This window comes from Orycteropus afer, unplaced genomic scaffold, assembly GCF_000298275.1.
Source record: "Orycteropus afer afer isolate SDZICR_OR568_19922 unplaced genomic scaffold, OryAfe1.0 scaffold00199, whole genome shotgun sequence".
NCBI lineage: Eukaryota > Metazoa > Chordata > Mammalia > Tubulidentata > Orycteropodidae > Orycteropus > Orycteropus afer.
In genome coordinates this window covers 2,430,847-2,455,511 of record NW_006921786.1, presented here as the reverse complement: position 1 = coordinate 2,455,511, position 24,665 = coordinate 2,430,847, and the positions used below count along the sequence as shown (strand labels likewise).

Here is a 24,665-nt window from a genome sequence, read left to right as displayed (position 1 = left end):
GCATGTGCTTGGTTCTGCCTTGCAACTTGTGTTGTTGTTGTTGTTGTTATATGCAGTTGAGTCGGACCCGACTCATAGCGACCCCTCCTTGGGTTTCTGAGGCAGTTATCACTACGGAAGTAGACTGCCCCATCTTCCTTCCGAGGAGTGGGTTTGAACTGCCAGCCTTCTGGTTAGCAGTCAAGTGCCTTAGGCACTACGCTACCAGAGCTCCCCTGAAACTTGTAGTAAGTTTTAATTCTAGGCTAAAGCTAGACTTCTTGTTGCTGTTAGGTGCCATCCTATCAACCCCCGACTCATAGCGACCTCATGCACAGTGCTACACACTGCCCAGTCCTGAACCATCTCCAGGATCAGCTCGGACTGCTGTGATCTATAGGGTTTTCAGAAGCAGATCTCCAAGCCTTTCTTCCTAATCTGTCTTAATCTGGAAGACACACTGAAACTATTCATCATCATAGCAACATGCAAGGCTCCACTGAGAGATAGGTGGTGGCTACATTCAAAGTACAATGACAAGGACTCTCCTGCATGGAAGGCAAGGATTCCAGAACTGAACCACTGTAGCCTCAATATCCTTGGAAGGAAGATGGGGCGATCTACTTCCGTAATGATACTGCCTCGGAAACCAAAGGAGGGGTCACTGAGTTGGATTGCACTCAATGGCACATAACAACAACAACAACATCTCTCAATCATGAGGAAAGAAGCAAGCATGCTGAATCCTCTTTCAACAGGGCCTTTGGGTGCCTGTGGGGACAGCTGAGCTGGGCAACACAGCCCAAGGGGAGGGAGGTGCTAGACTAGGAGGTGTTTCTGAGGGGGCTGAATATAAAGCTATTCGTGGACAAGGACTCTGCCATGTCTTGTCTCAATGGTACTTAGGGCAATGCTCCCAGCTACCCAGCCAGTGGGTTTTCCTGACTCTTGAACATCATTCACCAACATGGGTCCAGTGCCAACAAGAAAAACAGCTCTACTTCTCAGAGTGTGTGCCATCAGGAGCATTTCTCTCTGCCAACTGCCTCTCCTCACAATAGGCACTCCCCTCCCCCATCTCTGTGACCTCCCTCCTTGCTCCTGTTCCTCTCCATCTTCTATTCCCTTCTCTCCAGGGTGCCTGATAAATATTATCCTAATTCTGAATGTGCGATCCCTGTCTCACCTAATTAATTTGGTCGCTGGAGGAAATGGGTTAAGGCCTGAGCTACTTTCTAATTGCGGGAAAAAAAAAAATTGGTCACTGAGGAACAGGGAAGGAGTAAGAGTGGACAGAAGCTTCCAAGGTCTGAGAGAAGGGGCAGTGGGACAGAGACAAATGCAGAGAAAGGAAGGGAGAGACAGAGTGACAAAGAGATGGAAAGGAAAAAGGTGTAGAGAGATAGAAAATGAGATATAATCAAACAGATGGAAAGAAAGTGAGAGAGAATAAGAGGAGACAGCAAAAGAAAGTGAGAGAGAATAAGAGGAGACAGCAAGAAAGGAGGAGAGAAGCAGACGGACACAGAAAGGGAGACAGAAAAGAGAGACAGAATGAGAGGGACCGAGATGAAGACTGCCCCAGAGATTAAGAAGTAGAAAGAAAAAGAAAATGAGATACAGAAGAGTCAAAGAAATTCAGACACAGGAAGCAATTCACCAGGCCAGAGATAGGCAGAGAAGGTCAAGGGTCAGATGGTGACAGTCAGAGGGCTGGAGGGTCAGAAGAAGAGAGATGGTGAGTGAGACAGAAACAGGCAAGTGATAGAGGGCTGGGAGGGAAAGAGAGGCAGGGCCCTGCCTGCACAGGGCCCTTGCCCTCCCACCACGACTATGTTGTTGTTCTTAGGTACTGCTGAGTTGGTCCCCAAGCATACACAACCAGACAGCATTTGGTTGCAGATTGATCCATGGGGTTTTCCTTAGATTGTCAGAAGTAGATCACCAGGTCTTTCCTAGTCTAGCTTCATTTGGAAGCGCCACTTAAACATTCTGCATCAAGCTTCCAATGAGAGGCAGGTCACAGCTACACATGAAGTGTTGACCAGGAACATAACCCAGGTCTCCACAAGGGAGGCAAGAATTCTACCACTAAATCACCACTGCCCCACCATGGCTTTGTGATTATTGTGTGCCCTCAGTCAATTCCAACACATGTGAGCCTATAGGACAAAGTAGAACTGTTCCATAGGATTTCCTAGGCTATAATTTTTATGGAACAGATCGCTAAGTCTTTTCTCCTACAGAGTGGCTGGTGGGTTTGAACTGCTGACCTTTTGGTTAGCATCCAATCACTTTAACCATTGTGCTTCCAGGGCTCCTTACCATGGCTCCTTATCATGGCTATAGATGTGTCTCATTGAGGAGGCTGAAGTGAAGAATCACACTAACTGCCCTACTCATTCCAGTCCCCTAGAACCACTTCTTCTGCAATATCTGGAGACAGCAAACAAAAGAATATTCTCTGAATTACCTGGATAATTGCCTTGCTTCACTTGCTTCTCCCTTCTGTACATGGATTCCTTGGCTTTGGTGGATATGGGTCTAGCAATGGAGAGTAAATTAATTGGGCATCAAATATCATCAGGAAAAACAGCCACTCTGATCATTCAGGCCAGGAAATTTTCATTTTCTTCATATTGGTGTATGAATATTAATCATCTGGGTAAGTGGAATCCTACTACCCACTTCACATTTATATAGCACTTAATTTCTAATGTGTTCACTGCCTTATCCTATGCGATTCCAATGCTAACCCTATCACCTACACAGCTATTATCATCCCAGTTCTTAAAAGAAACTGAGGCTCAGACTAATTATAGGACTAGAACACGATGGAACAGAAATTTCAATGCAGGGCTTCTGGCTTGAGCCTGGGACTCGTTCTGTTCCCTGGGACTGTCTCTTACATGTACTGGCAGTACCTAGGTTATGAACAAGATCTATTCCTAAGTGTGTCTTAAAGTCAAATTTGGAAGTAAGTCAGAACAGGTGCATACAGTTCTTATACAACCCTCCTTCAGCATAAGAAAGGAGTTCTGGTGGTGCTGTGGTTAAAGTATTGGGCTGCTAACCAAAAGGTCGGCAGTTCAAACTGACCAGCCGCTCTGCAGAAGAAAGATGAGGCAGTCTGCTTCCCTAAAGATTTACAAGCCTTGGAAATCCTTTGGGGCATTTCTACTCTGACCAATAGGGTAAATATGAGTCAGAATCAACTTGATGGCAGGGAGTTTTTAGTTCAAGAAAAGGCTTGAAATCTTTTCAGTGATATAAAACTGTACATGCAGCAAGTGCTGGTGATTGTGATGAAGACGTTGTGAGCGGGGGTTGGCTCAGTCTTTTCAAAGTGAGGGCAAATTTACATAGCATTAAAGGGCAAGTACCAGTTGTCCCTAAGTCAGATAGATGTTCATAACCCAGGGACTTACTGTATCTCACTTTCTTCAGAATCCTCAGCATTAATGAGTCCTCCTGGCTCTTCCAGCTGAGTCTGCTAATTTAGCAGATGCCAGTTAATATTTGGGCATGGAGGAACAATTAGTAAATGAGTGATTCAGGTCAAGACCAATTATTTATTTGCAGAAAACCATGGTTAATGTTGTCAGTGGCCCCAAGGAAATGAAACTATGTTTGCATTTCCCTAAGTGCTTACATATCTCGGAGTCTGTGGGGACAAAGCCCGGTAAACATTTTGACGTGCTGCCACCTGCATTCAAGACACGAATCTTTCTTAAAATGGCAAATGATCTCCCTGAATGACAGTAAAATAAATAAAACCTCATTCATAACTTTGCTTCCTATTTGTGGTAGTTAAGCTTGTGTTTCAGCTTGGTTGGCCTGGTTTTGAGTGGCTAGGCAGCTGGGTGTAGTTATTCCCCATGATGTGACTGGTAATCAACTCCATGGTGAAATCTACTGGAGCAGCTGAGTAGCTGCCTTAGGGATATGGTCTGCTTCCTGTATATAAGACGACACTTTGAGAAAGGTCTCTGAGCTTTTTGGACTGCTTGGACTCTGCATGTAGCCAAGTCTTCATTCATCAGCCTGCCATGTTTCCTGCCAATCTTGAGACTATCCTGGACTTGAACTAGTGGCCTGCCATGTTGTTTGCTTACCTGAGACTCTGCCATTTTATTTGTTGACCTTGGGTTTACAGCCTAAGGAGCCATCAGCTGCCTGAGTTAAGAGAAGCCTCCAGCTTCAGTGGGCTGGGAGCAAGAAGCAGAGCTGAAGTCCAAGGTTGAGGGGCTTTCCCCCAGCCCCTAGAGCTGGCACTTTGCACTCAGAATTCTAGCCTCCTAAACTTTAAGAGAATAAATCCCTATTTGTTAAAGCCATCCATTTGTGGTATGTCTGTTACAGCAGCACTAGAGGACCAAAACTCTATTATTAACCTGCTTGGGAAATTGTTGTTGTTGTTGTGTGCCATCGAGTTGGACCCAACTCATAGTGACCCCTCCTTGGGTTTCCGAGGCAGTATCACTACGGAAGTAGATTGCCCCATCTTCCTTCTGAGGAGTGGATTTAAAGGCTATCATTTACTGACTGATTACTATATGCCAGACACTGCACTAAATTGCTGCATGCACTGTATCATATAATTCTCAGTACAATCTCACATGGTAGTTCTATCAGTAACACCATTTAACTGAAGAGAAAACTAAGACTTTGAGAGGTTAAATAACTTGTCCAAGGTCACACAGCTAGTAAGTGGTCAATTCAGACTGCAAACACAAGTAGGTCAAACTACAGAGGCTGGAATTTATACCACTGAATTATCAATCCATCCATCTAACCATCCATCCACGTATGCAACATCTGTTTTTCACCTACTGTGTCCCTGGCAATGGTCTCTGAATGTAAGATTTTAATGGTAAAATCTACTACCCAGACCCATTGCCCTTAGTAAATCATCAACATCAATGGCTTTGAAACATTTTAAATTGTTTTAGCAGCCAAACCTTTTTGTCATATGAAATCTTGAGTGAAGCGCCCATATACTTCACCAGACCACTGCCCTAAGACAGAGTAAGAAACCAGAGCCCTGCTCTACCAAGCTCTTTCCCTTGACCCAGGAAGCCCTGGACTTTATAGAGCTTCCAAGTTTGAAAATGAACATAACAAAAGCAGACCAAATAAACAAACTCGGCATTTTTGGTCCCAATAGTCTCTCACTGAGCAGATGGTAAGATTAAACTTAAAAAAAAAAAAAAAAAACTGTCCAGTCAATTCTGACTCATGGCATCTCAATATGTCTGAGAACTTGGCTCCGGAGAGTTTTCAATGGCTGATTTTTTAGAAGTAAATTGTGGCAAAAACTAGGCCTCCCAAAATTAAGTCAAGATCCTCAGGGCACTTAGTTCTTTTGGTAAATCTTTTTTATTTTAGTTCATATGCTTTCCATGTGGAGCCATGCATACCACTTCTCACTGAAGCGGAGCTAATGGAAACGAGCATTCTACCTCCACCATACCTGCCATGCTCCCAGATTTCTGAGCTGCGTAACCACCGCAGAAGGGAGAAAATAAGCTCAACGATAATTCAGTACATTGTTCTGTGCCAAGAGAAAAGCAAAAGGGGAGTTTCAACCTCTAATCATCTCCTTTCTCTTACTGGGGACTGTAGGAGAAATTGATGCTGGTGGATAGGATAAGTAGGATAAAAGGCCAAGTAGATGAACTATTCCATGAGTGAGCTATTCTGGTTAATGTGTTTTTATTCCTAAGGACTGATGAGAATGCTCTTGTTTTGAAGAATTTTCTAAAAGTATTCCTGCCCAATTAAGTAGTGTATATGGAATAAAATTTATTCTTATTTTGTTTTATTTTAAGAATTCAAGGTTCTTCTGCAAGAGAACCATCAGTCTAATCTTTAGTCCTCTTCATAGAGAAAGCTAAGTAAAATGCAGACAGACTATTGGACTAGTCATATAAAACCCATAGGACACACAGGGAAGTTTTATGTTTTGTCTTTTCTTCCTTTAAATCTCTTGTAGCTGCTTCTTGTGCCTATTCCTCAAAGCAGAGTACATACATTCTATTCCAGTTAAATAAAGGATTTTGTTTGATTGAGTCCAGGATAAGTGAGCATGTACTTGACATTGACAACTTTGAAATAATCTGTGTCCTCTTTAACCTCTGTCTAATTGCTTCTCTGCTGGGCAGTCAGGGGGCTTTTATTCTCTGAAATATGCACTCAGGACAACCAAAATGAATATATTTTTAATAAACACAGGCTAAGTAGAATGGCTTAATTTAGTTCCCCCTATTCCTGGTTTGCTCTCAGTCCACTTGGAAAACACAGCTGCTGGCTTTGTGTGTGCACAAGCCTACTCTCCTCATACGGAGGCACAGAATGGAAGTGGAGATCTCATTTGTTGTGTTAACAATGTCTGTGCATCTGCATGGAGCTGTACTGCAGGTCTGAGTTGTCCTCAGCACAATTGGAATTCACCATGGCCAATAAACATCGCAGGATTCAGCAAGGCAAGGCTCAGCCCGCCTGCTTTATTTTCCAGTCAGGCCGAGCAAGTCACTGAGTCCGGATGAGTGTCTGTCCTGGGCTGTGGGCAAGAAGGCCAGCTACGAACTAGCTAGAGAGTAGGTGCATGCTGGGGCAAGCATCCTCTGGGACCCTATTTCCTTCCTTACAGCACCTTCTCCGTACACTCCATTACTTACCTCCCAAATCACATGGAAAGTACCCAAGCCTGGGAAATTTGAAAGCATCTATCCTAAGTCTAGATTTTCAGAAACAATTTAGATGATTTATCTGAGAATTAATCAAAAATCTGTAAAGTGCAGCTATTATTTAGAAGGTGAGAAACAAAAATGCTACCAAGATTTGTTAGCACAGCCACATAGTTAGCCAGATAATAACCCAAAAACCAAACCCACTGCCACCAAGTTGACTCATAGTGACCTTTCAAGACAAAGTAGAACTGCCCCATAGAGTTTGCAAGGCTGTAAATCTTTATGGAAGCAGACTACCTCATTTTTCTCTCATGGAGCAGCTGGTGGGTTCAAACTGCTGACCTTTTGGTTAACAGCCAAATGGTTTCACCACTTTGACACGTGTATACAAGGTATTAACCTGATTCTGCTGTAGCTATTGTTGTTTTCTTTGTTATGAGCATAGGCCTAACTCTACAGTTGAGATCAAATGAAGGCAGAGTAGCCAAATGGCTCAGCATAGGGGTTCTGGAGCCAGATAACTTGGGTTGGCATGTTGGTCACTTACTATGCTGTTGATCGTTAGCTAGCTACCTAAGTACCCTGTGGTTCTGTTTCTTCATTACAAAATTAAGGCCAAAAATAATACCTACCTCTTCGGGTTATTAAGAAGATTAAATGAGCTAATATTTGTAAAGCACTTAGAACAGAGCCTGGTACCCAGTAAGCATTGTATAAATACTTGATTAATAAATCAATCCAAATGCAACCTCCCAGTAGCTACACACACACACACACACAACTCACTGCCATCGAGTCGATTCCAACTCATAGCGACCCCTCCTTGGATTTCTGAGGAGGTATCTCTATGGAAGTAGATTGCCCAATCTTTCTTCTGAGGAGTGGCTGGTGGGTTAGAACTGTCTGCCTTCTGGTTAGCAGTCAAATGTCATAGGCACTATGCCACCAGAGCTCCTTTCTATATGGTCACAACAAGGACAACAGGTACTTTAAAAGCACAGTCCTAAAAGACTGAATCAGTAATACCAGATGGGCAAGACTCTTGGTGTGGAGAGTGACACACAAGGCACAGCTGCGGCCACCGGCCATTCTGGAAGGGACCACCCACATCCTACATTTGCCTCTCAGGCCTAATGATAAAGCTAACATATGGTCAGTCACATAGCACTTCCCACTAGACCTTGAACTTGGACTTTGAGAGCCAAATGCAAAGAAGTGTCTGTTTGTTCCTTTCTGCCAGGCCATCACCGACTGTGTTTCCACAAGCATGCAAGGAAGCCATGAGATGAAGACTGCTGAAAAGGAAAAGGATTCACATCATGAGCAAATTAAATCAGGATTCTGCTGGAGTGTAGAAGGGCCAAACTGCTCAGGACAATGTTTTCATCAAAGAAACCAGTTATTTTTTTTTCTTCTTTCTTCTTTCTTCTTCCTTCCCCTTTTCTTCACCCTGCCCCTTACCTCCTTATTTCTCCCTTCCTCCCTTCCTCTTTCCCTCTTGTCTTTCTTGAAGTTAATTATAAGCATCATTGTCATTTTGAAGCTCAAGTACCTTCACACCAATGCATCCAATGGACAGTGGGGTATGTAAAAAGATCACCCCAAATCCTCTCTACTTTCATTCTTCCTGAAGCACATGGAAATGTACCCAGGCCTGGGAAATTTGAGAGGATCTATCCCAAATCTAGACTTTCAGAAACAATTTAGGTGGTTTATCTGAGAATTAATCAAAAATCTGTAAAGTGCAGCTACTATTTGGAAGGTGGGGAGCAAAAATGCTACCAAGATTTGTTAGCACAGCCACATGGTTAGCCACGTAATAACCCAAAAACCAAATCTATTAATTCAAGTATATTTATTGAGCACCTGCTTTGTGCCACATACTGCTCTAAGCACTGCAGATAGAGGAGTGAAAAAAAAAACAGACAAATACTCCTGCCCTTTGACATCATGGTGAGGGAAGTGCATGCTTGCCACAAAGCAAATCTTCTGACTAGGGCTGGAGTCCAACCCATTTCCCAAAAGAAATCTGCCTATCTTCAGCTTGGGTCTGCATTACTGAGACTGACATGCTGCCCTTGGTATGTAATTTCGAGTTTCCTATAGAATATAACTCCATTTCTATGTGGATAACCTCTACATAAAGACTTGAAACCATGTCCCAGGAGGAAAAGACATATAACTTAAGATGTTTATTTACAAGAGAAGATTGAAAGGGCCTTGATGACCATCTTCAAAGAGAAGATGTCTTACTATCTTGTGGAAGAAATGGTATATTCCCTCTGCAATATTATGGTGGCCAGATCTCAAGCTAAAACCAGTATCAGCTGCCATCAAGTTGATTCCAATCTTTAGTGACCTCATGTGTTGCACATTAGATCTACAGGGTTTTCATAGCTATGACCTTTCAGGAGCAGATCACTTGAGGCCTTTCTTCTGAGGCACCTGTAGGTGGGTTTGAACCACCAACCTTTTACCTAATAGTCAAGGACTTAACTATCTGGGCCACCCAGGACTCTGACCTCAAGCCAAGGATGTCAATTTTAGCTTTTCATGAAAAATTAGCTAGAATTGCACTCTCATAATAGAATAGTCAGGAGCTCTGGTAGCATAGTGGCTAAGGCACTTGACTGCTAACCAGAAGGCTGGCGGTTCAAACCCACCAGCCACTCCTCGGAAGGAAGGTTGGGCAATCCTACTTCCGTAGTGATACTGCCTTGGAAACCCAAGGAGGGGTCGCTATGAGTCAGGGCTGACTCGATGGCACATAACAACAACAACAATAGAATAGTCAGCCTCTAGGTGTAGGGGAACCTTGGCCCTGGATGCATGACTGACCAATTGCTGTGCATGACAGGAGCAGGAGATGACTTCTAGAGGGAAAGGTACTTAAAAGTCTCTTAAGTTCCTGTCAACCACAAGAGCCTATGAGTTGAAGATTTAAACACAAGCATTCTTCTGAGGCCATGTAAAGATGCCATTCACATTTGGGGTGTGTAAGGAAGATACACTTTCTTCCATTTCCCAGGGTTGCTGTACTTTTTAGTACTGGTATGAATTCTATTTTCTGGAACCTTCCAACATGCTGAGATCAGAATGGGCCAGAGAAGAACACACTTCCACAACTTCATATCTACCACCTCACAGCCTGGAAGACTGACCTGTGGAGCCCAAGGTTGTGGAGGCAGAAAGTGACAGCAGGTTGGATTACCCTACTTCCATCTCAGCTCCCAGGAAATGCTCTAAGGAAAGTCAAATGGATAACAGCCTCCAAAAGTAAGACAAGAGAGGCTTTGGCAGATTCTGATCTAGAGCCACATAAGCGGGTAAAGTGAGGAAGGTCAAAGTCCCTTTCCTAAAAGGCAGGAGGCTCCCTAAGTCATGTGGTCATGTCCCACAACAGGTGTGATGCTGTCTCTTCAATCCTAACAGTGGTGTCAGGCCAGTGATTTATGAGCAGGCCCCTTAAGGTATTGGGAAAGGACAACAAAGGATGAAAAGGCAGAGACCAGGGCTCTCCTATTACCCAGAGACTGTGCCAAGGCATCCCAAGTCTGCCCCTAGCTCACCATCCCTCACATCCAGCTGGTCAACCTTGTGGCAAGAGGCAGATGAAGGAGCCCAGGGCTGTGGTGTAATATATAACATAATTCCCAAAGTAGAAATAGAGAATTTCTGAATTCTAAAAACTCAGGGAAATAAAAAATAAGGGGAACAAGTATAGGGAAAATTAGCAGGAGCCCCCAGAGGGAATTAAAAAGAGAATCTGAAGCAGCCTACAGTCAAGCATCACCAATTCAGCAGAAATAGGGACAGGCTAATCCCAATCAATGAAACAGACATGGAAATTATAAAACACTTTAGAGGAAATGCATTTTTACTGCTTCCCAGGCCACCACAGGGTTTCAAACTAGGTTTAAAAAAAAAAAAAAAAAAAAAAATTTATCTTTGGAGAGCTACTCCGTGGAACAGATAAGAATGATTTGTAATTAGCATGCCAATTATCTACCTATGAGTCTACTTAAAAACAACCTGTCTGTCTGCATGGTATAGGTGTCCTGCACAATCTCTGCAGTCTTGTCTGAGCTATTAATCTGTTCATCACAGCTTCTTATCAGGCAGAGAAAAAGGAAAACAACTTCACCCAAGTCTAATTTTGGATAAATTTTGAATTAGTGGAGTCTGAATCGATGTAGTTTAATGAAGTTACAGCTGGACAAGTTCAAGAGGAGAATCAGAGAGAGGGGAAAAGGAATACAACTAAACAGAAGTGAACAGGAATCAAAAGGACAGATGGAGAAAGCAGACGCAACGGACAAAGAAACTGAAAGGAACCAGAAGAAGCATTTTAATGATGTAACTTAAAAAGACAGTGAATGAGGGATAACCAACAGATCCTCTGCTAAAAGATCCAATTCTTCACAAACGTTTTGGGGAGTACAGGGTAGAGAAGAAGGCACAGGCACGGAAACGGGGAAGAAACTGGCTGCTGATTATCTGAGAACATAAAAGCTGTGCTATTTCCTGTAGCATTAGTAAGTCTTCCAAACCTATGGGGCATTATTCCTGGGAAAGTTCAGGCACATTTTCCAGGATGGAGAGTGAGCCATTCATATCTGGAGTGTGCAAGGAAGATGCATTTTGTCCTATATCCCATTACTAGTCCAACTAATACAGTTGTCCTGGAGTCAACTGACTTATGGCGATCCCATGTGTGTCAGAGTAGAACTGTGTTCCAAAGGTTTTCAGTGACTGATTTTTCAGAAGTAGAACAGGCCTTTCTTTCAAGATGCCTCTGGATAAACTCAAACCTTCAACCTTTCAGTTTGCAGACAAGTGTGTTAACCCATTTGCACCATCCAGAAACTCTACTAATCCAACAGGAAGGCTGAAATTCAGATTCTTCTTCAAATTCTGAAGCAGCCTCTGCATGTCTGGAATGCCTCATTCCCAGTCATTTTAGGGAAGTAGGTTAACATGACCCTCACCCTCAGGGAAGTGTGCCCAAACTTCGGAGTCACTGAAGCCAGAATTCACTATGGTTTAAATGGAAGCCTCATCCTAGTTCTATGGGAGAAAAACTACCTTGATGAACTGCCTTCTTTACGAATATAAGGCTTTGTGCGCTCTGTGCCCAAACCCTAGGGATGACGGCAAGGGTCTATATTCCCAGGACCTCAGGAGGAAAGGCATGGATAGGCTGTGGAAGGTACTCTCAGTTACCACTTATAATTAAGTCACCCCCTCTCCCCACCACATCTCCTCCAGATTCAAATTCTTTTCCACTAGAACAGCTAGAGAAAAGAAGAGAGAAGAGGTGGCTGTTTGGGTGGAGAGCACTCTTCCCAGAAGGGGACATTTGGCTAAGGGAACAAGGAATATGTCCAGAGGACAGATGTCCTAAGTAATGAGACTTTAATGCTGAAGCTAATGGGAACAGGACATGAGACCAAATGCCAAAAAGCAAGGAATAATGAGAATGTTTGTGAGGCTGAGGAAAGTAGGGACTTCTCCAAACACCAGGGAGCAGGTCCAATGCTCTAGGCATCCAAAGCCTTGCTGGAGTGCCAGCTCCCATGGATCTGAAAACGCAGACAGTAGCTTTGGGAAAGGGGGACCCAGGGGTTCTCCTGCCCCTCTAACTAGAAGTGGGCAGGAGCTAGTGAGGGGGATAGAGGGCTCAGGAACTCCAGGTCCCTAGAAGAATGCTAGGGAATGGTTTCCAAACCTCAAATCGGAGGTGAGGCTCCTAGCCAGGTACCCCTAGCACCAAGCCACAGACCTGGGACTAGGAGCTCAGTACCTGACTGATGGTCCACGAGCACTGGAGCCTTGAGCTGCTCTAGAAAAAATACAGGCTTAAAAGAATTCCCCAGGACTCCATCCTTTTCCCATGCCCTTCAGTGTTATGGAGTCACGTGGGAGGCAGGACCAGTTGCCACTGAGTCAACCATAATTCATGGTAACCCCACGTGTCAGACTAGAGCTGTGGTGCTTTAGAGTTTTCAGTGGCTGGTTTTTCAGAAGTGGATCACTAGACCTTTCTCCCAGCACCTCTGGGTGGACTTTAACCTCCAGCAACCATTTGCACGACTCTAGGGAGGCAGGACAAAAGCCCAAGAAACAGAGAAACATGGGGACAGAGAGAGTTCTTAGGAAGCAAGACCAGGAGAATAGAAACAAAGAATAAAACCACAGCACAGAGACAGAAGGGAGCTGGCTGAAATACTGCACATTGTATGCATGGTGCTAGACATTACAAATGGGGCAGTGAGGGGAATGGTGATAATTGGAGCCGTTTGCAAGCCATACATTTCAGTAATTAAACCTGGGACTAGCCCAAGGTCCATCTAGTCTCCTCCCAATCCTTCTTTCAAGTCCCTCTTGCTCCAGCTCCCTTCATCACCCCCCAGGTCCAGGACTCACCACCCTGCCCAAGGGCTCTTTACTCAATTAGAATCAGGAGGCTTTGATTTGCTATGTTTTTTCCTCTTTCTTTATATTATTTCCACTGTCCTCAGCCAATATAATCTATTCTTGAAAAAGAGCCCTTTCACTGCCCTGGGCACTTTGGTCCTGTATTCAATCTAAACCAGGACAACTGGCCCAAGTAGTTCCTCCATACCTCCATAGTAGGTCATCTACCCTGCCGTCTTGGTTCTATAACCTTCTCCCAGGGCACTGACAGGTGAGTCTTTGCTTTCTTAGGTTTTCTGAGGGCCTTGATGCTTTACATCCAGAAAGGTAAGAACTAGGTGTCCCCATGAACTCTAAAGAGAGATGGAGACTGGTAAATTTCTAGCTATGTGAGCTGAGGAAAGTTACTTAAAAGTTAGCTAGCTGCCATCTAGATGCAATGATGGGTCTCTCCTCATCCAGAGCAAAGAAGAATGAAGAAAACCGAAATTCATGGAAACAATTAGTCCTAGAGACTGGTACACCATCTGATCTGCAACCTATACAACTACAAGACCAGAAGAATTAGATGGTGCCTGGCTACCACTGCCATCTACTTGGAAGGGGATCTATGTAGGAGATCCTGGATAGAGAGAGAGAACAATGTGGAACAAAACTCAAAATCATTTGGAGAAAAAAAAAAAAAAAAGGTGGGGACCAGGTTTGCTGGTCTGATAGAGCCTGGTGGAACCACTGAGACTATGGCCCCTAGCTGCCCTTCAGGTCTGGAATTGAACCCACACCTGTGGTTTCCAGCCAAACAAAATACAGGCATGTGAGTTAAACATTTACCTCAAGTAGATACACTCCTTAGAGAGAACAATCATGGGAGAAAGAAGGGCTGCTTATGCACAGGGAGACAGCTCAGGGGGCAAGAGTGTATGGAGGGATGGACACTGGGAAGAGGCAACTATGGGGAGGAAGTGGGAGGGGAGTTGTTGCATTGTGGTAAACTATGGTCAATGACATGAGACAAAGTATATGTGAACTGCTGTATGGAAAGTGAATTTGCTCTGTAAATCTTCACCCAAATCACAATTAAAAAAACAAAGAAGAAGAAGAAAGCCCTGGCAATCTGCTTCTGAAAAATCATCCACAGAAAACCCCACAGAACACAGTTCTACTATGATGCATGTGGGATCACCATGAGCCAGAAGCAACTCAATGGCAACTGGGGTTTGTTTGTTTAGGTTTCTGGAAGACAGAGCTCCTTCTGTCCTTTGAGCAGAGGCAAGTGGAGTTCCAAGTCTCAGAGCAGGACACCCACCCCAAAGTGTCCAAGAGGGATTTTTAAGGGGCCATTGGGGCCAGAGGTTCTGTCCCAGCCACATCTTGAGAACAACATAAGTACCCAGCCCCTCCCAACCCCCTGGACTCCTGATTAGGATCAGCCTCATCCTTCCCTCAAAAAGAGAAGTTGGCTCCACCTGCTACACCTGGCAACCCCTTGTCACCTGCCCTTACATTCACCCTGCCCCTCCCTCTTTTTCTGGGATCAATTCTGTCCAATGAATGCACATTTTGGGAAGGAAGTCAGTAAATGCACATTAGGAATCTACCAGCAATGCTCACCTCAATGTTCTGTACTTGGAAATATTTCTACTTCATCTATGGCTATCTGGCCCAAGCAGTGACCCCATCCAAATGTGGAATTGCAGAGGCACTGGCCCTCAGATGGAGAGAAGAGGGAACACAGTGAACACTCTGGCATCTGACCCCATACCTCACTGTATGCATCCCAAAGAAACTGGGTCCTTTAACCGTCAGCATCAAACAAGCAAGCTAAATGGAGCTATCTATCTACAATGTCATGTAGAAATGTGGGGCAGTCATTGCTCTCACACTTTCTGAGCAGTTACTTTAGATGCTTTCTGCATATTCCCTTTCTTTCCTCCTCTGCAAACTCCCCCAGTACCTACCCTGATACAGTGATATAGCACACGACTGATTTTCTGAAGGCCAGTAATTATCTTGCACACAAGGACTATCCCCTTCAAAGTGGTCATCATGGAAAGCTGGGCACTGAGCTGCAGGGGATGCCTTTCATTACTGCAACTGATTTCTGGGTACCTGCGTTGGGAGACAGCTGACTGTGGCTCCTAGAGGAGCAAGGCTCATTAGGGAAGGCACTCTTCACTTCTGATGAATAGCTCAGCCCCACTGCCGATTTCATTCATCAACCTCGGCCCCATGACTTATCACTGCTTACAAGAATCAGATCTACCCTAAGAGGATAAAAATATGCTACCATTATGGAAAGTCAAAATGACATGCCATGGGCTCTGGAAGTAATTCCAAGAGAGGAACTGTGGAACATTTTCTGGAGAAAGATGCAGCATGCAGCTCCCAAGGTGACTGCTTGAAAGGACAACACATTAGGTTATGTACGTTCAAGTTCTTTCAAAAGCAGACAAAACCCCCAACATGCCACAGAGATTACTTTCATAGAAAGATTGGACCCAAATGCCCAGCTTCATTAGGTACCCTACCTGAATCTCTGGACACTTCATCTTGTATTATTTGCCTTTGCTGGCCTGGGAACAGGGAATGTATTTCTGTAGTTCAGAGTTGACTTATATATGTAGGGAGCCATATTGGAGGAGTTCTGATGGCATAGTGCCTAAGGCACTTGACTGCTAACTGATTGGTGTTCAAACCCACCAGCTGCTCCATGGAAGAAAGAAGGGGCAATCTATTTCCATAAAGATTACCACCTCAGAAACCCAATGAGGGTCACTATGAGTCAGAATCAACTTGATGGCAGTGAGTTTGGTTTTTTTATTTTTTTATTCTGGAGGAGTCACTGCCTGGTGCAAATGGCTAATAGGGTTAGCCACTAACCAAAAGGTTGGAGGTTCGAGTCCATCCAGAGAAACCTCAGAGAAGAGGCACATGGATCAACTTCTGAAAAATCAGTGTTCTGGTTACCTAGTGCCACTTTGACAAGAATATACCACAAATGGGATGGCCTTAAAAACAGGAGCTTATTCTCTATTCTCTTACAGTTCAGGAGGCTAGAAGTCTGAGTTCAAAGTGCCAGGCTCTAGGGCCTGTGTGAAAGCCCCTCGACCTTGGGCTTTAGCTCTGCCTCTTGCTCCTGGCCCACTGAAGCTAGAGGCAGCTCTTCACTCAGGCAGCTACTGGCTGCTGAGGCTAACAAGCCCAAGGTCAGCAAATAAAATGGCACAGTCCCAATGTTACCAAACCACACAGTAGACCATTAATTTAAGTCCATTGTAAGTCCCAAGGTTGGCAGACCATGGCAGGCTGCTGAATAACAACTTGGCTACAGGCAGGGTTCAAGCGTACCATAAGCTAGGGACCATTCCCCAAGGTTTCTCCTTATGCACAGGAAGCAGAGCACATCTCTAAGGCAGCTACTCAGCTGCTCACAGTAGATTCCACCATGGACTTGATTACCAGTCTCATCATGGGGAATACTACATTCAGCTGCCCAGTCACTCAACCAGGACCAGCCAAGTTGACACACAAACTTAACTACCACAGTCAGCCACTGAAAATCCTACGGAACAGAGTTCTACCCTGACACATGTGGTATGACCATGAATCAGAATCAACTCAACAGCAACTGGCTTGGTTTTTAAGCAGAGAATTGGAGTCCCTAGTTGGTGCAGTTAACATATTTTGTTGCTAACCAAAGGCTGGCAGTTCAAATCTACCCAGAGGTGCCTTGGAAGAAAAGCCTGCTAATCTACTTCCAAAAAGTCAGTCATTGAAAAGCCTACAAAGCACAGTTCTACTCAGACACAGCTGGGGTCACCATGAATGGGACTCAAATCATTGGCACTTAGTTACACTGGAAAATAATCCTGAAGTCACCCACACACAGGGCCATAGGAGGGCAGAACGTATCTGGCCTCCAGCAAAATTCAACCTCATTGGTCTGGCAGGTCTCCCAATTTCCAACCATCTCTGGAAGCAAGAGAAAGCATTCCCAGCTGGGAATTTTTAATTACAGATTTCTGCTCACAATTTTATTCAGTGACCTATTGCACTGGTTCATAACTCTTTGGCTTGTGATGTATTTTCCTTCTTCAATGGTCTGCATTACTAAGATCTTATTAAACAATTGTTCGCAGATAGGGTTATTGTCCTTTAAAAAAGATTTTGGAGAAACTGCAAAAGGACTAGGGACAATCAACAGAAATCATTTTGGTGGCTGCGTAAATTGAACAAGGAAGTGCTAGAGAGATTTAGAGTAGGAACAGTAGGGAGAAGGCTGTCACTCACAGCTCCGAGTATACGAACTAAGAAAAATGTGCTTAAACTTAATCAGAACATAGCTGCACAACATTATCAGTGCAACTGATGTCTCTAAATTGTATTCGTGCAAAACGTTACCCAGGCAAATGTTGTGTTATATAAAGTTTTACAACTATTAAAAAAAGAAGAAGAATCAGAATAGATTTAATTGGACAAGATGAAGCTTAATGATGTTGTGAAAAGCACTGGCCTAGGACAGAGACAATCTAGCTCTTGGTCACAACTTACTCACTAGCCATCTGACGTTGGCATTGCTATCGAACTTCTCTGGACTTCAGTTTTCCCTTCATAAAATTAGGCAGTCTGATTAAAAGAATTGCCTTCAATCAAAATTCTATGATTCTGTAACAAATGACAAAATAGTAGAAAGAACTCTAAAACCAAACCAAACTGACTGCCATCGAGTAGCTTCTGACTCACAGTGCCCCACCCCCCGCATTGGGTTTCCAAGGTTATATTAAATCTTTATGAAAGCAGACAGTAACCCCCCTCATTGTGTTTCCAAGGTTATAAATGTTTACAGAAGCAAATTGCCTCATCTTTCTTCCACAGAGCAGCTGGTGGCTTCAAACCACTAACCTTTTAGTTAGCAGCCAAATGCCTTAACCACTACACCACCAGGGGTCCTCTGTCCCTTTTAGAAGATTTTGTGTTTTACTTCTAGAGATTAAAAAGAAAAAGTTACTAACCTGTCATGAATGCTTTTGAAATATGCCCAATCAAAGCCAAGGGGCTGAGACCCTAAGAGTTTGCTGACACACCTCCAAATACATCTTCTACCTCATCTGCATAATTTGCAAAAGAAAATTCTAGAGACATTAGGTCATAGATGTGACTCAGGGAAAAATAATGGAGTGAAGTTTCCCAAGACAGAAAAAAGAGAAAAAAAGTCACAACTTTTAAAAGCGAATTTAGCCTAAGTTGGCATTCTATTACAGCCCTTTCCCCACTGCCAAGCTAAGACATCTTATATACTAGGAAGTTCAAACCATAGTGTTGTGGTTCCACAGGAAAGCTATTGTCAAGGGACATAACTAAAACCATAAAACTAAATGCACTTCAATTCACCATAATATAAAAAATAGTTTGTGCAGGACTTTGAATTGGGGGTTGGCAGGGAAGAAGGAAGGTGGTGATATCCCACAGCCAATAGCTGGGTGCTAGTTCCAGCATCTGGTGGATTCTCACTGACTATAAAATGGAGGGAGAAGATTAAGACCTAAATGCCATACTTCCAGGCCCTGGAAAAATTAGATACTGGGATGGATGAAGCTTTTGGTGTGATTCCCTTCAATTCTGGATCCATGGGCAAGTCTGTCTGGGGGCAGTGAATTAATCTCTTTCAATCAGTTCACCTTTTCAGCTGTCTTAATCACTGCTTCCTGCACAATTGATTTGAATCAACTGTACAGTCAATCCATTCTCTCATTAAAATAGGTCGAAAACAGTGCATCAGACTTTTCTCTACCTGTCTTAGTAGCTTAGAATGGTAGGTAAACTCTCGGAGTCTTAGCAGCAGATTTCCCCAATGAATGTGTTCTGGCCCTGGGATAGGCTCATAGGTGGGGGCAGAGGGACAAAGGTACATGACTCCTAAGCTTGGGGAATGGTGGACAAGAAACAGGAAGAATGTGAACAATATTACCAATGAACATTTTCAAAGTCCAGGGATTTTTAAAAAGGGTTTGCACGATTGACCTGCTAATTCAAGAACGAACCCTGGTATCAAAGATAACATGCACTTTGTAGGCTTACATTTCAGAGTTTGAAACAGACGTTTTCATGAAAAGTGAACAGGGCTTGGGTGTTGAATAAATGTGAGCAGGAATCACAGGGGTCAGGACAGAGCCAAACCCATAGAACACAATAGCTGGGTGATACTACCTTTGACTATTAGTGGTAGCAGCCTACTTTTCACCCAGTTCCCTTCCCTATCCTTTACTTCTTTCTGTCTTCCCCACTATCCTTCTATCCTTTCACTAACCTACCCCTATTTAAAAAAAAAAAAAAAACACTAAACCCATTACTGATGATTCTGACTCTGATTCATGGCTGCCCCATGTGTTACAGAGTTGAACTGTTCTGTAAGGTTTTCTTGGCTGTCATCTTTACAGAAGTAGATCTCACCAGGTCTTTCTTCCACGGTGCCACTGGGTGGGTCTGATCTGCCAACCTTTAGATTTGTTGTTGTTGTTGTTGTTATGTGCCGTCAAGTTGGCCCAACTCATGGCGACCCCTCCTTGGGTTTCCGAGGCAGTATCACTACGGAAGTAGGATTGCCCAACCTTCCTTACGAGGAGTGGCTGGTGGGTTTGAACCACCAGCCTTCTGGTTAGCAGTCAAGTGCTTTAGCCACTATGTAGTTGAGTGCAAATCATTTGTACCACCCAGGGACTCCCACTCCTATAAACCCTCTCAAATTCTACAATTTCACTGCTTTCCCTATATACTTTTTTTTGAAATCTCAAAGGAAAACGTGCAAGGCAAACACTGCTAGTCCAAAGCAAGAGGCTTTTATTTTCCTTCCTCCCAATTGCTGTATTTGAAGTAAAAAACAAGTTAACTCTCTGTTTCAATCATTTCATTATAGTGAGTCTGCAGTGCTTCAAGAAATGGAGTGTTTGAGGTGATTTGACAATTCATTGCCCAAGAACCTAAGACGAGAACTCACTAAATCAACTAGGAAAGTGGTCCTGCTGCTGCAGTTACGTGACCTGTGGAGAGAAAACAGCACTCCCTGGGCTTCTAATTAATTTCTGGAGGGAGAAAAGGTGGAGCAAAGTGTTCCCTTGATTTTCTCCAGAAATAAGCGAGGGACCCACAGATGAAATACCCTTTTGATGGCTATAGAGGTTGCTTCCTAACTTTTTTTCTTTTCCCCTGACATAGAATGACATCTCCGCAGGCTTTTCCCCCCACAACTGAGTTCCCCACTGCCCATCCTCTCTTCCATTCCTCCACCCCTGTGCAGGCAGTGGGATAACCCAGGTCGGCTCTGACTTCACCAACTGCATCCCCAGCATCCTAATAGCTGCGTAATCCATCTGTTAATTAGCCTTTTTTTTTTGGCAGGGGGTTGGCGAAGCTACATAGTTCCTCCCTCAAAATGTTTCTGATTTCCAGGACACTAATGAACCAGTGCAGGGTGAAGAAGGAAGAACAGGTTTGGATGTGAGACATCTAGTACAGGATGTCATGGCAAGGAGAGCCAGCCTCTTCGGCCTTTTCCTGGGCAGAGTCCATGCCCTTGGAGGACATCAGTAGCCCCTCCCTGAACAACAGCCTCAGGGAAGCACTGCAGAAGCCAGTCATGAAACATTAAAACTGGTGGATGCCCACGGTCAGTCAGCTTGAGCATAGGGAGCACAGGAAGGGAAAGTTATTCAAAGGTACTGACAGGAAGTGGGGTCTGCTTGGGAAAGGTAGACACGCTATGCCCAGTGCTGTCCAGATCCAGAGCATGGGTCTGCCCCTGTGCCTGTCTCCTTCTCCCTCTGAGGTCCAGCTCAAAACTCGACTTTGTGCTCATCAGTTAGAACTACCAGCAATCTGAGAGCTTCCCCTCCAGACATGCTTTTTTCCTGAAGAAATGTAATGGCAAGGTCTAATCACTTCTGGAAAAGATCAAATCTGTTCTTCCCTGCAGAGGGGAAGGGGAGAGGTGAAAGGAAGTCCTGCACTAAAGAATGTGTGTGTCTGGGCCTGGGAGGGCTACCCAACCAGGAACACCCTAGGCGAGGCAGATGGTTGCTCTGGGTGCACATCCTGCCTTCACCCCTTCTAACACTCCCACAAATGTCCCTCTTCCACAAGGTGGTTCTCCTCCTTCAGATTCAGCCCCTGCTGCCCAACTACCATCTAAGGGAGGATTGCACAGTGGAATAAGCTCATCTTCCCTCTTCGAAAAGTAAATGTCTTTGCTGAACTATTTCAAGGAATATGTAACTTCCTTCGCTGAGCTGGAAGACTGCACATTTTTTCTTTCCCCCATTTCCCTGGGAGAACTCACCATGATGTGGCTATCTGACCCTTTCTCCCTGTGCTCTCGTCTTTCCTGACCCCAACTCCACACTAAGACAGAGTATGTAAAAACCTCACTAGAATAGATGAGTGATTGCCTAGGGCTGAGGGTAAGAATGGGGGGGCGTGCGGAATGGGGAGCAACTGCTAATGAGGTTTCTTTGTGGGATGATGAAAATATTATAAAATTCATTATAATGATGCTTGCACAGCCATATGAATATACTAAAAACCATTAAACTGTACACTCAAAATGGGTAAAATGAATGGTATATAAATCAAATCTCAATAAAGTTGTTACACAAACAAAAAGATCTCCCTGGAATGGCAGGCAGTGACTGGCAGGCATGAAAAAAGTGAGAAAAGTCACGGTAACTCACACCCACAAGTCCACCATGACTGCCCACAATGTGCTCACTCACCCCAATAAGCCCTCAAAGGAAGAGGTCAGGGTGGGATACCGCTCAGTTCAAGTTACCCAGAAGTAGAAAGTAAGTTTCCCAGACCAGCCCAAGGTCACTCACGGAGTGTCTTAGATTGATCGCTTAGTCTCTCCTCCACATACAGTGATGGGCATTGTCCCCTACCTAACAGCCACCAACATGATGGTTTCCGAAGCACTGAGCAGGCGAGACTGCAGCTGCTGGGAGAGGTGCTGTGAACTGAATAAAATTAGGAGGTGAACTTGAAGAGAGAAACATCCCTTATTTACATAATGGTCTGAGGGCTGGAATCCATCTCCCTTCCCACAGTTCTCTCTCTCCTCCAATCTGAGAAACTACCCCAAGACATCACCATAACCACCCCAGTTGAAGAGTAGGGTGGTCTGCATGGCAGGGAAGGAAGAAAATACAAAGGGGGACAGTGACATCTCCAGGGTTATAGCCAGTATAACTTGTACCAAAGCTAAAACCTAAAGATACTGCTCCCAGCAGCTGAGGACACTGTGCTCCATATCATCCCAGGTGACATGAATAAACTCCGTATGAAGTATCACAGTAAGAGCAGGGGACAGCTTTCCCAAAGTATACAGAACTCTGACTCAGGGAAGATAGAAACCCAAAGAAAGATATGAGGGAATTAATCAGCTGGAGGTTTGCAGAGAGGCCAAGACCACAGGAGAAGAGGCCTTAAAGACCAGGCCTTAAAGTACAGGTTAAAGAGAAGATAAGGATTAGTATGTCTCCTTCAGATGGGAGTTTGCCCATAAACAATTCCTTCTCTGGTTTCCAGGAGAGCAGAGAGAAATCTTCACTGTATAAAATTCACCTTCACACAGCTCACTGTCCCACCTGCTCTCTGCATTTGGGGGCCTTGACTGACCACAGTCCACTTCTCACAATTCCTGTCAGTGCCCAGGGCCAGCACAGGGGCAGAAGGGATGCTGGGTAAAACTTTACTACCTGAGTGTCAAAATGGGTGGCACCTCAGTCAGGGAGAGGACTGAGGGCTATAAAATTATCTCCTTTCAGAAGCAACCCAATTCTAATGCCCGAGTTTGTCAGTACTGAAGTACCCACACTAGGTGGATTTGACTCAGTAAAACCTGCCAGGGAGTATCATCTTTTCTCAACACCTACACAATCAAGGGAAAAAATTAATCAGTTCTTTCAAGGCGCCCAGAAATTTCTATATGTCTTTCTCTTTCTTCATCAAGGTACTGTGGATATCCACAATAGCGAGGGAAGGAGGTTTTCAGGCCAAAGAGATACACACAGGAAGCTGAGACGAACTAAGGGTATATGGCTTAGGGTGGGGGCCTGCTGGGCAAATGCAGATGCAGAATAGCCCCCGGGGTATGGTTATGGTTTATTAGGCCAGTGCCTGCTCTAGGTGCCAGAAACAGAGCCATCTCTTGGGGCAGGATCTATTCCCTGAAAAGACTCCATTGAATCATGTCTAGCCATCAATCAAGATGGAACTGGGAGCAAAGCTCCTTTCCATATCCTAAGTCTGTCCTTCCTGGAGTTGTAAGCAGACAACTTAGGTTCCTGCTGTTCTCTCACTGTTACTTTTCAAAGGGCTCACTGGAAGCTGGGCACTGGGGTGGGAGGCAGGTCAAAGTGGACTACAGGCAACTACATTTTGAGCTGCTGGCATATGCTGTTAGCAAGGAGGCAGCCCCCACACCATGCCCAAATAAGAAGTGAAAGATGTCCCATCAGGTTTAACATGGCAAGAAGTGTTAACTCAGAGAGCTCAGCCTACTGGGTTTAAAAGAACAAGTCTTCTGGTCTCAGCAGGAAAGATTAAGAATCTCATTTGGCAGGATGCAATGAAGAGACGCCATCTGCACTTGGTCACCACGGAATGGAGAAACATTTATTCTCTCTTCTTCCCCCAGAAGCATCCTTTCTACATCACCGCCACCCCTAGCACACTCTCAAACCACCCATGCTTTGCTAAATCACTCATACTCTTTTCAGTAAGGTTCCAACATTGGTCAGTTTCCTATACTGAAATGATGCTCTTCTTTGAGTCAGAAAACCAAATGCCACAAGATCCTACACCAAAATTGGCACATGCAGTGAAAACACAGAATCCTGAACCTCCACTCAGAATTACAGAATTTGTTACATTCTTAGAATTCAACTTCCAGAACTCAACCAATTCTCACTTTGCAAATCCCCTTACCAACAAAGTATGCTTTCCCAGTTCTGAAAAAAATGAAGAGGGTACAAGCAGGCTCTGATTTTATTGCACGTACAAAGAAGTGAAGGTGAAATTGTTTTGAGAAGACAGGCAGGAAGCAGTGATGGAAAGAGTGACTGGAAAAAGAAGAGCTCTTTCAGAAGAGCCAGACCAAGAGAAGAGTGGGGGCGGACCTGGGCGATCGCTCTCACCTGTGGATGTTCATCTCCCGAGGAGGACGGTGGGCCTTGTCATAGGAAACCTTGGCGAAGACGCCGGCCACGATGACGAAGGCAATCACCCCGCAGGTAATGTAGACGGTAAAGTTGGTCTTGTCCTTCTCTGGGTCGTACTTGTTCTCGGGCCCCGGCGACACCACCTTGGTGCTGGGCGTCTGCACCCAGACTGGGCTCTGGTAGTTGGTGCACTGGCGCTGGTCCAGTTTCTCGTGGCGCTTCTTGCAGCAGAAGCGGTAGTAGCAGGTGCCGCAGCAGTACAGGTAGCCGCTCTCGCTGTTGTTACACTCGAACTCCTTGTCGTACTGGCCGCTCACGTCGTAGTAGCCCCAGCACGTCTCGTAGGTGACCGCCGTGCTGGGCGCCG

General features: G+C 44.6%; 1 protein-coding gene across 1 annotated transcript in view; it reads right to left on the bottom strand.

Moving 5' to 3' along the window:
• SHISA6 (shisa family member 6) overlaps nucleotides 1–24,665 on the bottom strand; it is a 530,517-nt gene that overhangs the window by 504,481 nt on the left and 1,371 nt on the right. Inside the window, exon 3 of the mRNA XM_007948061.2 lies at nucleotides 24,275–24,655. Within this exon, the coding sequence (XP_007946252.1) occupies nucleotides 24,275–24,655 (381 nt within the window). The remainder of the gene's footprint in view (nucleotides 1–24,274; nucleotides 24,656–24,665) is intronic.